At 34.5% G+C, this 15744-nt stretch overlaps 1 protein-coding gene across 1 annotated transcript; it reads right to left on the bottom strand.

The window, feature by feature from the left end:
- Window positions 1–2491: 2491 nt before the first annotated feature.
- Window positions 2492–15479, bottom strand: LOC106764971 (carbon catabolite repressor protein 4 homolog 6). The gene is made up of 15 exons (XM_014649434.2): window positions 15271–15479; window positions 14801–15182; window positions 14058–14224; window positions 13548–13613; window positions 10415–10467; window positions 9740–9821; window positions 9576–9607; window positions 8211–8292; window positions 8006–8098; window positions 7885–7917; window positions 7725–7813; window positions 6549–7629; window positions 6330–6415; window positions 5982–6066; window positions 2492–2832 (listed from the first exon to the last, which is right to left on the bottom strand). Exons 1-15 carry the CDS (start codon window positions 15373–15375, stop codon window positions 2752–2754), a joined length of 2517 nt encoding a protein of 838 aa, XP_014504920.1. The 5' UTR covers window positions 15376–15479; the 3' UTR covers window positions 2492–2751.
- Window positions 15480–15744: the final 265 nt, after the last annotated feature.

Here is a 15744-nt window from a genome sequence, read left to right as displayed (position 1 = left end):
TCATAGCATTCAATAGTACATCAATTCATTACGTCATTTAAGGACAAGTAATACTATGCTTAAATGATAATAAGATAACACATGTAGATAAATAATTTTCTTTCAGCATCACCATTATCTTACATCAAAATTATCTCTTAAGCATGAACCTTTGTTTTAGAAAATTCAAATTAAGAGTCATCTATACATTTCTTAAGAGTGATTTGCTTAAGCATTAATCATTTATTATATTTCACTTAAAGCGTTGAACAGTCCTTGGTTAAGCACAAAAAATAATGAACCCAACACTCTTTGGGGAAACCATACAAGTGACTGAACTTAAATTGGATATATTATGTATATTGTTGATTTAAATGTTACTTGGAAATCGAAGTTAATCAACAAGTTATCTTTTTAAAGACTATCAACAAAATGTTACAATTATACCTCATTACAATATATTACTTTAGCTTAACACAAAGATGAATACCCACAAGAAAGATGCAGAATATTTGGAATAAAGGAAGAATGGCGATGAAATCTATTTTGGGAACTAAATAGAAATTCATCCAAGGAGCATCAACTTAAGTTAAGGATAAGAGATTGGAAGAAGAAGAATGTCTCTTCTTGAGTTTTCACTTTGAAGATGTCTTCTACTAGATCTCTTCATACTTTCTCCTTCAAGATTGGCCCAACCTCCTTAGAGGAACTACACTAGACCACACCATTCAAAGCACCATCTTCATCTCTTCATCAAATTGCTTTTGCTACATCATCTCTTCCATGAAGTTCATCACGTTTGAAGGAGCTTCATCAATCCATATGGAGTTCATAATTTGTTGAAGGAGCCTCCTGAACCCAATATCCATCAAATGGTTAGAATACTCCTTGATAAGAAAATGTTTTTAATTTTTAAAGACATTGTATTTTACTTAAGTGCACTTATAGTGTCACTTTAACGAATAATGAATTTGTATCTCTAACATCACTTAATTGAAAGAATATATCTCACTTTATATGTTATTGGATGAAATTGTTGATGTATGAAATACATTGTCTCACTTAGGTGTATTTTATGTGATGTGTAAGCTCTTAAGCAATTTATGCGTAGTGACATTGATGATATTATGTTTATGTATGTGAAATGTATATTAGAGAATATTTAAGATATAAGTTATGATTGAATTTATTTAGGGTTAAATATGTTTTTAGTCCCCATAATTTGGGGCGATTTTGGTTTTAGTCCCTTTTTCAAACTAAGGTATAATTTAGTCCTTCAACTTTAGAAAATCCTAGTTTTAGTCATTTTTACCAAATTTTTTTAACTTTATTTGTTGTTTCAAACGCGTTTCTCAGTTAACATTAAAGCAAAAATGTGTCAAACAGTGTAAACAATCCAAATGCTATAATGAAACGTGCTTGAAACAACAAATAAAGTTAATAAAAATTGGTAAAAAGAATTAAAACCAGAGTTTTTTAAAGTTGAAGGACTAAATTGTACCTTAGTTTGAAAGAGAGACTAAAATCAAAATCGCCTCAAAATATAGGGACTAAAAATATATTTAACCCATTTATTTATTACGTTGGAATATTTGAGTTGAATAGTTAATTTGTTTGTATGATAAAATAAGATTCTTGCTATAATTGGGTTTCTTTGTTTCTTGGAATGTGTACTGTTGACTGACTGAATTCAACCTATCTCTCATCATGAATTTCTTTTAATACAGTTCCAACTTAAATGTATTCAACGCACATGGAAGAGAAGAGGCAACCATAGGTGTTGGATGTGAAGGTGAAGCCATTAGCCCAACATCTCTTACTTCAATTGTATTGTATGGATGAAAATAAGTTATTCCAGATTACACTGTTAGGCTAATTGAAAAAAAAAAAATTGTTTCAACGAATATACAATGAATATTTCGTTCCAATATAATTTATTTCAAGATAAATATAAATTGGGCATGTTAAATTCCTTAATGACCAATAAAAACAATTTATACGGAAAAAAATTAAATTTTTCATAAAATATAAACATTTTTATAGGATAATATGACGTTCATAAAAACTTATTTTGTTATAACGCTACTAAATAAAACAAACTTATCTTTCGATAAAATCTAAAAATATAGCTTCTTTACATAGATCAATAATTTAAAAATTAATTAACGTATAATGTTAGTACATTACAATAAATAGTTATTCATTTTTTAGTGACTTGATGCGTACACTTTCATGAAAATTGTTCAAGTTTATTTGCTAAAATTGTATGACACGGTCTAAATTCATCCCTAATTATAGGAATCATAAATCAAAGCTCAATATTTTCTCAGGATATCCCAATAGTGGAGGAAACTGTAGAATAGGGAATCACAAAACAGTTTCAAATTCTGTAGGGCAAAGAATAGCATTCAACAATTCCATAGGTAGCATTATTCTGGGCAAATTGACAACTCCAAATTTGAGAAAATACCAGATTTAATCCATATTAAGCAGTTAATTATCAGCTCAAAAATAAAAAGACATCTGAATATCATATTTATTAAATGCAAAGGAATGACTTGAGAATCGATATGAATTCATAATTTACAAATAAACATTTGCAGAAGAACCTTTATGCATCCTACAGGTTACAAGAGGGGTCAGATTAGGGCAGGGGATTTGGATCCTCACGAGTGAGTGTGAAAGAAAATTGTAGATAATCCACCACTGATTTGAATTAAAAGAGCCTAGTAAGGTCGATACACCACCACTGGTTATTGAATGAACTGCTATTTAAACCTTGGTGGAGATGTCGGTACCATCTTTCATCAAAGCCAGCTCGGTCACCAATGCAATATGATCACTGCCCCATTTCTGTACGATTGAGAGGCAACGAAAAGCTTAAAATAAATAACAAACTACGCATTTCAAGTAACAGTTTGCAAAATCAAGGGAAGTGACAAGGGAAATTATACATGAAAGAAATCTAGTTCAGTTGTCAACACATACGGGTATACTATATCATGGAAACCTAAATTAAAACACCATTTGGTCCTTAAAAGTTCAAAGCATGTCGCATTACCGCTGGAAGTAAGAAAGTTCAAAATAAATTCCTGGGATGTCATAAGTTTCTGAACTTATAACTTACTCACATTTGGGAAGTTGGGCCTTAAACATACGTTAATATGATCACTTAACTACTTTCTAAATTTTGGAACAGAGTGAATGAAAGACTGCAAATTTGGGGTTTTTTTTAAAACTTTCTTATTTTGAGGACTAATATGATACCACCCTTTGTAAATCGAACTTCCATTACTGAAAGAATCCACCTCCTAGGTAACAACCTTAGGAACAAAGACCTCTCATCTGACATGTGGGTAATGTTGTCAAAATCGTGAGTAAACTCACACGGCCCTACAAGTACGAAGAACACCACGAGCTGAGGTAGACACTGGATTGCAGGAGGAACAGATAGCAGCGAGATCGCAATGAAGGTTGTTGAATCAGAGGGATCATGGGCTGTGTCTATCCTTCCGACCTTGTAAGGCTTAGGTTTGACATCCCATTGTTGGCTAAAAAATTAGTCAACCTAAAGAGAAAGGCCCAACACTTGTGACCACAAGAGCATACACACCTCTTGACATTGAGGTCACTGCCATCATCAAGAACAATAAGAGCACCCATGCAGAGCTTCACCAATGTGAACATTGCAACACTCATGAGTCACGACCAGCATTGTTCGTGTTGCCTTCGCAGTCATTAGTGCTCACTTTAATTTTGTTATCCTTCTTTGGTGTTCTACTTGCTTCTAGTTTTGCTGGCGTGTTTAGTTTTATTTAGAATTTTAAGGAAAAAGTGGCATCAGGCGGTTCAAGTGACGCTCCTAGAAGAGGAAGTGGAATTGGAACAAAGATTTTTCCTGCCTACACTCATTGTGTTTCAATTAATGGGAAAGCAAGAAATGTGAAATGTAAATATTGTTAAAAAGAATTAACAGGTGGGATTGATCGAGTGAAGTTTCAATTGATGGGAAAGCAAGAAATATGAAATGCAAATATTGTGAGTAAGGACTCATCAAGTATTTTCAAGAAAAGGGAGAAACAAACTCCTATAGTTAATGCAATTTTCAAGAAAAGTAAGAGGAAGGATGCATGTCAAGTAATTGCTCTATTTTTCTACAACAGTGTTATTCCATTTAATGTTGCAAAGAGTGAAGAGTTCAAGAGGATGCTTGAGTTGGTTGCTAAATATCATGTCAGATTTAAGCTACATTCATACCATGAAATTAGACAAAATATTTGAAGCAACGGGTTAAGACCAATCTAATCTTTGAAGAACATAGCTGTTTTGTAGAAAGATGGGTGCACAATAATGACAAATGGATGGACTTATAGCAGAAGGACCACACTTAATCTCGGATGTACTTGATTTGAGTTATTAGAACAGACTTGTCAGGTAAGTATTTAACTTCAAGACCAAGAAAGTTTCAAGTTGTCCCATTTGTTTCAAAGAGAAAATAGCATTAACTTTGGACATAATGGCTTAAAGCAGTTCAGCAGAGCTAGTTGCTATTATAATATCATCCACATAAACCAAAAATAAACAGCCTGCAACTGTTTTATGTAAACAAAACGAGTGGAATCACAAGTTTTACTGGAAAATCCAATCTGGTGAAGAATAGTTTTTAAGCTGTTAAACCACTGGCAAGGTGCTTGTTTTATCCCAGAGAGCTTTATTCAATTTACAAACAAGAGTCTTGTCACTCACTTCAAAATCAGGTGGTTGAGTCATATAAATTGTTTATTCAAGAAAGTCATTAAGAAAGGCATTGTTAACATCTAGCTAAAACAGTTTCCATCCAAAGGATACAACAAGAGTCAGAATAATAAGAATTTGAAGAACAAACTCTAGATACCATCTTAGAAAATTTGAACAGATAAAAGAGAGGGAAAAACTTAACAACAGAAATTTTTTTATTAACTGATTTCACACTTGAATGTTACGTACAAGAGATATTTATAGGCATGGATTGCTTCATGGTGGCAGTTGTACGATGAAAAAATAACATATACAATGAAAGAAACCTACAGTTGTACAATTCTGACTATTTATACAAGTTGACTACAGTTGACTACAATATATACACTAACATCCACCGTTCATTCTTCTCTTATTTTATTTTATGTTTCTTCTCTCCTGTTTTTTCTGTTTTTTGTTTTATTTTTCTTCTTCTTTCTTTTTTTTCTTTTTTTCTTTTTTCTTCACTCTTTTTTTCCAGTAAAAATTTAAATTTATGAAATTAATTTTATAGTTATTTACCTGTACCACCTAGTAGGCTAGTATGATGTGTTCATTAATTTTACAATTATTTAGGTCCATACCAAGAAGAATCGTTTACAGCAAAAGACCATGATTGATGCGGTGCTTGTGATGGCTAATTCAAGATTGAACAAGAGGGATATTACGAAAACAAATGACTATGACATTGATGATCTTGCTTTTGACGATGAATGAACTGTGGAATAGAATGAAGCAAATTCAATTTTGATGCTTCAGATGAAGACATCTTAGTTGAATTTGGAGAGAAGAAGATGCTAGAGGTGGTGTTGCTGCACCAATGAATGATTTGGAGGTTCCTTCAATGGCTGACAGTGATGAAGGTCATTGAGAACATGATGAAAATGAAGATCATGTGGCAGCGGATGTCTATCTACTTTTAATATGAATGATTTCCTTGGATAGTTTTTTTGTATCAAACATTTGTGAATTTATTAATTGTTCTATGTATGAACAATTTTTTGTTGTATTATGCACGGGTCTATGAATATAACTCTTAATATACTCATCATTCTTACGAGTCAAATGACATTTTTTATCCCCCTTTTCAATCCTCTTAGAATCCTCGAGTTTGACAACATTGGATATGGGTAGCATAATGATAATGAGTAAATGAAAAGTCCCAAAACACACACCTATAAACCCCATCCATCTGCAGTATTTCAGACAAAACTAGGTTTTCTTACCTTCGTTGGGAATCCTGGAGTCCATTCCATGGCATGTTTAGCCATCGGAGCAAGAACTCTGATTGTTTGAAGACCTTCAGATCGCCTGAGTGACAGATCAAAGGAAAACATACATTCCTATTAACTCCTATCATTTAGTTAAACAAAAGTGTACAGCAAAAATTTGGATGCATACTAAAATTCAAACTAATAAATCAGAAATGTCAATGAAAAAAAAAAGTCATGCTTTTACAAGAACTTCAGTAACGACTTCAGACCAATTATTGTCACTTTGTAGTTCAAAATAAAATTAGAAGCATGGCACAGCAAATCAGTGACAGGTAAACTTGAACAGCTTATAGCACCTACCAAATGTAGTCAACAGTTCCTGAGAAGCGCCTATTATAACTAGTCACAAGGGGTTCTCCGTAGGGGTCTCTGGTCCCTGAACAATCCTGCAATTATACAAGTTTACAGGTATTGTGGAAATACAGACTTTAACTATAGCTTTTATGTATGAGATGTAAGATGTGCTAGTTTGTCAAATAAAATGATCAAAGAAATGCACAGGCAACCGTTTAGATATACCATTGCCTCGGTGTATGTGCTCCTAAGCTGTAAAGGGTGCTCCAAGAAGGTGCAATCCTCATTTCCTGTTGCAGTTTCTATCTCCTTAGGGGTCCATAATGCAGGATTATAAGGAGCCTCCTCTTCCCAAATAGATTTAGAAATCTGACGAGGAGACAACTTATCCTCCCCTTCATTGCCTTCTACAGGCAACAAATTGGAAGCAGAATTTAATTTCGTGTACTGATAGGACTTATCAAGATCTGATTTCATTGATGAACTGATGTCAAGAGCAACTCCTTCAGCATTATGTAAGGAAGATACAAAACTGCTGTCATCACCAATATTTTCACCGATGGTTTTGTCTATCTCATCAAAGAATGTTTTCTCTTTTTCATCAATTGGAAAGTTTTGATGTGATTTATCACCTAGATATGCAGTTGATGAGCTTTTATTTTGGTCATCAGCAATTTCCTCATGAGATGGGCTATCTCCATACTCTGTACTAATGACTTCCAATGTATTGGAAGCTGAAGTTTGGCTGGATGGTTTAGTTGGAGAAATTACTGCATTGTCAAGATCTGTTGACTCAAGATCAATCCTCACCCTTGTGAAAGATTGATGACATTCCTGAAGAGAAGTTGGGGAACAGTCAAACTCCGCCAGTTTATTCTCTTCAGGGACATGTAAGTTGGATTTGTTGCTTAATTCTTCATTTGAAGTTGGGACAGCATCTGGTATATGTTCATTGCTTCCCAACCCAGTTGTTTCACTGTTAACAGCTTCAGGAGCTGAAGAGGTCACAGGTGTAATGTCATGAACATCACCATTTTCAGGAACAATATGGAGCCCACCTTTACTATAAGAAGCATCTTGTTCTTCTATGCTACCAACTTCACGAAAGATCTTCGAATGGTCAACAGCAGTTTCCTGAGTATCTTTCCCTGCATATGAATCATTTTCCTTTCCACACTCAACGTGTGCACAAGATTTAACAGAAATATCCAGGTCTGTCGTGTCCAGTCCATAATTATTTTGTTCAGTAACTTCCTTGACACCTTCAGTGGATATAGCCGGAACTGAACCAGTAGCAGATAATTCACTGCAAAATTTCAAGACATCTAATAGGTATTTTTTGTATAAAGCAAGAAACACAATAAATATCACCATATAAATGTCTCGTACGAAAATGTCTACCCAGAATTAGGACCATAATAGGGCTTTGATGCAGGAATTGCAGAAGCTTGTCCTGATACCTTATTCCTATCTATTCCGGATAGATCCAACTGTAATAATATAAAGATGTCATTTTTAACATCAAATGTCACTCATAGGGAGAGAACTAAAGAGTATATACCTTCTGTTCCGATATAAAGTTGTATAACGGACTCTGAGACAAGATTAAAATGGTTAATGTCAAAAGGCCATGAAAACATTTTATTAAAAGGAAAATGATAAACCATAATAGAAAAAATAACCTTGGGTGTACAATTAAAATCCCCACATATAACTATAGGGGCATCATTCCAGAGTTTAGAAACAGCTTTAGCCTTATCAAGTAGCACACGAACCTGCTTGAATTAAATATAAAGGGGAAGGCAATTACAAGAATTTACAGTATCAGAGATGCATAAATGACTTCATAAAAAAATGGAAAAATGTCATGTCAAGCAGGCAGCAAACCTGGCCAAGCTTAATTTCTCCCCTGTTAGGATTGTAAAGCACATGAATGTTACAAACCACAACTTTACTAGAGCCTGTCAAGCTACAGAGATTGACGTATATGTTATGTAATGTTATGCTGAGAATGCAAAAATATCCCATGAAAAGAAAACATTTAAAGCAATGAAACACCTCACTTATTTCAAGAAAAGCTGCAAGTATCCTATATTCCTAACGCAATCAAAGGCCAACTCAAATAATCCCACAACCTCATAAACCATTCTAATATGGAAACAGAATAAAATACTTGCGTGAACCTGATTCATAACACAATGTCTTATTTAAGCAAGACGACTGTCATATTAAACTTAATTAAAACTATATTCTATTGATTCATTTTAACTTTTGAACTTCATTGTTAAAAAGTAAAACAATTTGCTGAATGTAATAGTAACCTTCTCAATCTTTTGTATAATTGTCTTCTCTATTTGTGAGACAGGTGAGATAGTGGATGAGACATATTTTTCTTAAGGGGTTAGAGTGGAGATTGTGTTTTTCCCTGTTTAAACAATCAGAAGGCGGTATTTCTTCCTACTATGCACAGCTACTCTAAATGGTAGCAGTAACCAGGCGTTCGAAGAACTTACAGGAAACTATAAAAGATCAGAGCACTATACTATACCACCATATCAGAGCAGAGTGGCTTGAGGCTACTATAGGATGCCCAATGCTCTCTGTTTTGGGGGAACAGCTATCACAGCCAATATTGCAACTCAAATGCTGCAGCCATCCTACTGAATCAAGTTTCATCTTTGCCCCCATTTCTGTGTTCTCCAAGATTTTCAAATATTTCTTTGATTTTTCTTCCACCTTTACCAACAGAAACATTATAGGGTTTAAAACCCACAGCTTGCCAATATTGTGGCTGAGCCTGGCCATTTCTGACAACCACAGGTCTATGTTCCTGCTCCTACACACCAACGAGTCTCTTTCCAAGCATGTATCAACTAATTTTTTGTATTTTCTCTTCACTGTTTTGGGTTCCTGAACTCACAACTCCCTGTTTTTTTTTTTTTAAATTCCTCTGTTTTCCTTTCTGTGGTAATTATTTGTTACTTATTTAGAATGTGACTATTGATTACTAACTTTGGAAATATATAAATTCAGGATAATTATTTGTCTTTTAGTATTTACATGCACATAATTCTCTGTCCTGTATCTATAGTATTTGCCTTTTAGTACAGCAACTATCCCACTATATTATTTTGGGGTTGACCACTCCACTGCCCAGATTTGATAAGCATGCATATGAAGCATAGGTACTCTTGAATTTTTTCAAAACGAAGATATACACAAATCCAATTAGCCAAAAGAATGAGTAATTACCTGGATGGGAAAGATCCATTTCGATAAATGATCTGAAGGATAAAAATATTGGAAGGAAATCCAGGGACGTCAATTAAGGGATGAAGGATAAGATAATTGAACATTCTCAGTTTATCTCAACAGAAATTGAACAAAACAGATGACAGTATGAGAGCATTATGTACCTCTAGTACACATAGCTGAGCGACATTGTCCCTGAGTCCCAGCTTATTAAACTCAATGCATTCTTCATATAACAAATTGAACCTGTGAAAAATCATGGTAATGAGACTATTTCACGCAAATAAAAAAATCCAAACAAATGTCATGGAAGCATCCGGACAAATCCGGCCCTCCACCCAAAAAACAAATATATGGGAAAAGTAATAATGTAATAGATAACAAAAGAATAATCACAAAATGATACAGATGAATCAATTATCAACAAGATCACATAAAGAAAATACATAAAAAGAAAAGGCCTGGAGAAAAAACACATTTGCTCTCAGCACAATGGAAGTATAATAGTTTCTTGTCAATATACTACTTAAAGATATTACATCTTTATAAGACAGGACTCTGGCTTATACATCATACTTTTACCCATCATTTTATTGTAGAATACTACACTTATATTATCATTCTAAGCTATAAAATTGTATAAACCAAATAAACAAGGGTAAAAAACGTGTGCACGTAAATCAATTGCAAAAGAAACATTATTTTGCATGGCTAAAAACAACCTTAACAAAACTACAAATGCATGAATACAGTGAATGTTTAGTTACTATTGAAGGAAACAAAATTCCACTAAGATAATCAACAAGTAGCATCCAGAGGAAAGTAAAGTTGCACAGAACCTTGATTTTTTCCAAAATATTGCGCAGCCATCAACTGGATTACCTGTACGCATCTATAAGAAGAAAGAATGCTATTAGACTTTATAATGCAATAGAACTATTTATTTTTCTTTCAAAATTTAATTGAAATAATCAATCAGAACGAGGACAGCCAAATAAAAAGAAAAACACTGCTAAAAAGTTATCTGAAGATGGGGTCACTGCACATAACCAAGTTACAACTTGTTTATATTCGAGGGAACCGGAAAAGTAGCCAATCAATCAACTAGATGATGAAACACAAATGTAGAAATATCCTCAAGTAAAAGCATGGTAGCTTTTTGGTTTAAATATGTTTAGTCCCACAGATCACTTATCTAGTCCACCAAATTAAAAATTACTTTTTAGTCCCTGACTTTCAGAAAATGTTATTCTTGGTCCCTGGCACTAATGGTGTTATGTTGTAATTTGAGATAATATCTTTTAGAATCTTCCTAATTAGAGGAAATAGATACATAATCTTTTATTTTATTTTATTTTTTCAAGATTTCCTAGTTTCCCTATTCCCCTTTTTAGGAGAATTAAATTACTACAAATAAAGGGTATCAGAATGTATTTTTCATGATTTGAATAATAAATCAGTATTATTTTCCACATGGTATCAGAGCTTGTCTGATCCGCTTCCGCTGTCTTTGCTGTCTGCCGGCGGCCGACCGCCATGGCCGCCGGCAGGACCCTAAAATTCTCTTTTAATATGTGTTTTTAATGGGCTCACTCGGAGTTGTTCTTTGAGACTGACCGTTGAATTGACTCTTTCAAAGTTACGGGATTCAGGTTTGTCCCTCGTACGGATCGGTTCTCACCAGTTCTTCCACCTTCACGTTCTAATTTCAGTCGTGAGGAGGAGAAAATCCCAGCTCCTGCAGGGTAGTGTAGTCCTTGCAGGTTTGTTGTTGTTTGCCTCTGCAGGAAGTTGTTTCCTGAAGGCCTCCAATATGTTTAGGGCAGTTAAGTCCCTTGAAGGTTTGTTGCTGTTTAGGGTGGTTAAGTCCCTACAGGTTTATGGCTGTTAGCCTTTTAATTCCAGCCGTCGCAGGGTAGTGTAGTCCCTGCAGGTTTGTTGTTGTTTGCCTCTGCAGGACAGTTGTTTCCTGAAGGCCTCCAATATGTTTCGGGTAGTTAAGTCCCTTGAAGGTTTGTTGCTGTTTAGGGTGGTTAAATCCCTACAGGTTTATGGTTGTTAGCCTTTTAATTCCAGCCGCTGCAGGGTAGTGTAGTCCCTGCAGGTCTATTGTTGTTTGCCTCTGCAGGACAGATGTTTCCTGAAGGCTTGTTGTTGTTTAGGGCAGTTAAGTCCCTTGAAGTTTTGTTGTTGATCGCCACTATTGATGGCAATTCAGTCCCTGCAGTTTGTTGTTATTCGCCACTGCAGGCCCTTCATCTGTTCTTGCAGTTTGTTGTTGTTTGCTGCTGCAAGTCACCATCCTGAAGTTGAAGTTCGTCCTCGTCCATTGCTGTCCAAGTTGAAGTTTGTCCAAGTTGGTTTATTGGGTTTATTGAGTTTGTCTATTCCAAGCTTGTTTCATACTATCTAGTACGATCTAGCTTGAGGGGGAGTGTTGTAATTTGAGATAATATCTTTTAGAATCTTCCTAATTAGAGGAAATAGATACATAATCTTTTATTTTATTTTTTCAAGATTTCCTAGTTTCCCCATTTCCCTTTTTAGGAGAATTAAATTACTACAAATAAAGGGTATCAGAATGTATTTTTCATGATTTGAATAATAAATCAGTATTATTTTCCACATGTTACACTCAGATGTGGCTAACGACATCCACATCAACAATGACAAATGTAACTAAAATAATGAAGTGAAAATTCACTTTTTAAACTTTTTAAAATACATTTTTGATCCCTTGAATTTAGGTTGAATTTTCTTTTAGCCCCGAAATTTAAAAAAAAAAAATCTTTGAGCCCCTCAAAATTTAAAATTGATTTTTTAGTCCCTCAAATTGAAAAAATGAATTAACATCTCTAATTCTAAACTGAATGTGAAACTTTTGTTTCATAGTGTATTCACACATTCTATTTGCAACCACTACACGTTAATCTCAAAATAAAAACTTAAGTCAAACTTCATTAGTGACAATGTAACAACATGGTAGAAGATTGGACTACATCATTGTGATGTGACAATGTAACAAGGTGGAAGAATAAGAAGGGACATCATTGTGATGTGACAATGTAGCAAGATGATAGAAGATAAGAAACGACTACATCATTGTGATAAAAGATGGAAAGAATGAGAAAGAGAAATAAGAAATTCCAAACACAGTAAAAATCGTCTTTCTTAAATTAAAATGTGTTAGTTATGGCAACACATTTTTAATAACATCAACATTGAAAATCAAAATGAATTATTTCCAAATTAGATGACTTAAAAGCCGACTTTTAAATTTTGGGACTAACAAATATTTATAAATTTGGATGACTACAAAATCATTTTTAAATTTGAGGGACATAAAGTTTTAATTTAGCATTTGAGGGACTAAAATTATCACTTTAAAATTTTGGGAAATTAAAATTTAATCCAAATATTAGAAATTAAAAAATATTCTAACCAAAAAAAAATTAAAAATTGTATTTCTGTATCATAATTTTAGTAACATGTATCACTGTTGAAGAGGATGTTGTTAATCATATCAACAACGCATATAACTTAGTGGCCAAGGACCAAAATGAACATTTTCTTAAATTCAAGAACTAAAAAAATAATTTGAAGGACTAGAAAAAATTACTTAAATTGGAAGTATTAAGATCTTATTTAACTCCTTAATTAGTCAATGTTAATCACAACATTTGTACTATACAAGATGACAAAGATCCATAGTGCAAGATGGGAAGTACGTATATATGTTTTCATTTTTTTAATGATAAACAAATCATCTAATATCTGATATTCAGATCATTGAATAAAAACAAAAACACAGTCATTAAAATAATCTTTTATATAAGTTCAACCTAGAAACAGCCTGAAACAAACCAATGCATATCAAAAAATGCACGAGCAGCATTGAACAGAAAAGTTCAGAATAGGGGAGCTCATGTCATGTAACCTTAAGGCAAATTGCACTTCTAAGTTCCAACCCACCTTCCAGATGCCACTGTATCCCTTAGGCTGCAACTCCTCTGCCAACTCATGAAATCTATCAACCTCCTGGAAGTTATAACAAAAAATAAAAAGGGAATAGTTCTATACACAGTCAGTCCAAGTGATAGCTCAAACACGCACAACACAGTTAAAAAATTAATATTACACCACTGCCAAAGCAGTCAAAGAAAAAATTTAAAATTCCACGGGTACAACTCTTGCGAAGCTCAGATGTTAATAAAACTGAAAAATCTTGTTTGGCAACAAATGGCAATTACTTTTCTCAAAATGAGGTAAAATAAAAAGTACAAGTCCGGTTTTAACAATAGGAAGTGAAGAATTGCTCTTGTCATATGTCTTACCTTAAAATGTGATTGCCAAATACAACATCCGTGTTTTATATCATGATTATCCCACAAGCCAAAATATAAAACATAATATGATAAAAAATATGTTGAAAAAGAACATTAAGCGAGGAGTAAAATTGGAGTATGTAACATAAGCACAAACCTGTAAACACAAGATATCAGCTGACCACAGCCCCAACTCAAAAAGTATGCTTCTCTTTCTCCACTGCCAATCCAAGATGTATGGAGGTATGTGAAAATAAAGTTTGTTCCGGTGGTCCAAAGCAAGGTAGTCAGCCAATATATTATAGGAAAGAACTTTAAACCGCTCTGACCAAAGGTAAAAAAAAGGATAAGCTAGATTATTAGTCTGACGACAGATAAAGCAATCAATTATGAGCAACAAGAGGTGAAATGAGTATCTTCCTCTCAGTTGCCAATCCAAATTATCAAATGTTAGCATTTTCCTGCATGGACAATCAGTTCTTACGTCACGCACACCTTAAGCAAAAAAAAATGATATTCTCAACATAACAATTCTTCTTGCCTACAAAAAGCCCTCCTCTTTGAATCAAACTTGTCATACTTGCATGCGAAGCAAGAGCCATTTATCAAACTACTTGTCTAAACATTGTTCCTTGATGGCTTTTGATTTCTCGAATAAATAAAAATCAGTACTCAAAAGTCAAAACCAAAAGCTAGTGATTGCTTTGATCAACGATAACTCCTAGCTAACACTCAACATAAAGTTTTCATAATCTGACACATTGAACAACGCAATGCAGAAACGCCAGTGATAAAAATATTATCATTCAGTATCATACCAAAAATTGAATTCTTCGGTTCCTCTTAAATCCTAAAGTAGAAATCTAAGTCACAATCGTGCAGCACAAGAGAGTAAGTTACCACAATGAGGAGGAGGAGGCGTCAGGGAAGGCTCCCAGTCCCGATAATCCGGCGGCCGCTGCCGGAGATGCGTCTGCGGACGAAACGTCGGCCGGTGCTCAGGTGGAGGATGTTGCCGGTACTGCGGGAAATGTGGCCGAAAATGCGGGGAATACGGTCGATTACGGAACTGAGACTGCTCTTGCTGAAGCGGCGGCGGATGAGGCCTCGGATTACACGGGGGATTCTGATTATGCAGCGTTTGGTTCGCGAAGCTTCCACTCTCACCTCGCCGGAGACCTAAATTGGCGTCACGGACAGAGCGTAAGTGCGCATCGCCGGAGACGAAGTGACCTCTGCCGCCGGAGTACGGGCGGCTGGAGAAGCCCCTACCGCGCCCCCGCTGCGAAAATATACGAGTGAGAATTAAGATGTTGAGTGCATGAATGTGTTGTTACAGTGATAAGAATGTGTGTGAAAAGATAGAGTACGGATGGGCGTGAAGACATCGAGGCGGCGGTGGCTGCTGAAGTGTTGGCGGCGGTGGCGGTGTCAGTTGCGGAGAGGAAATGGAGGGAGGGAGGAGTGCGTCGCATTGCAGTGCAGGGAGAAGCTCAAAGCAGGAATGGGAATTTTATTTCCCTTCTCCAATTATTTTACACAGACATACCCACACTTTACACTACACAGAGTCTTGTCCAAAAGATGGTTCATGGTAGAAAACCTCTTAAAATTTTGGTTTTTTTTATAATTGATCATGTTCCTTTTTTTTTCTCAAAGCAATGGACATTTAAAAAAATTGAATACATAAATAAATTGAGGCTTTATTAAATTGTAAATTCATGATCATTTTAGGTGTTTTTAATTAAATATTTATTAAATTTCTTTTTTCTATTAATTTTATATTTTTTAAGTATTCAAAAAATTTATATTTTTTAATTAAATTTTAATTGTTTAACTTCTAT

This window comes from Vigna radiata, chromosome 6 (genome assembly GCF_000741045.1).
Source record: "Vigna radiata var. radiata cultivar VC1973A chromosome 6, Vradiata_ver6, whole genome shotgun sequence".
Lineage (NCBI taxonomy): Eukaryota > Viridiplantae > Streptophyta > Magnoliopsida > Fabales > Fabaceae > Vigna > Vigna radiata.
The sequence above is the reverse complement of the archived record's forward strand: the minus strand, read 5'-3'. Positions and strand labels throughout refer to the sequence as shown.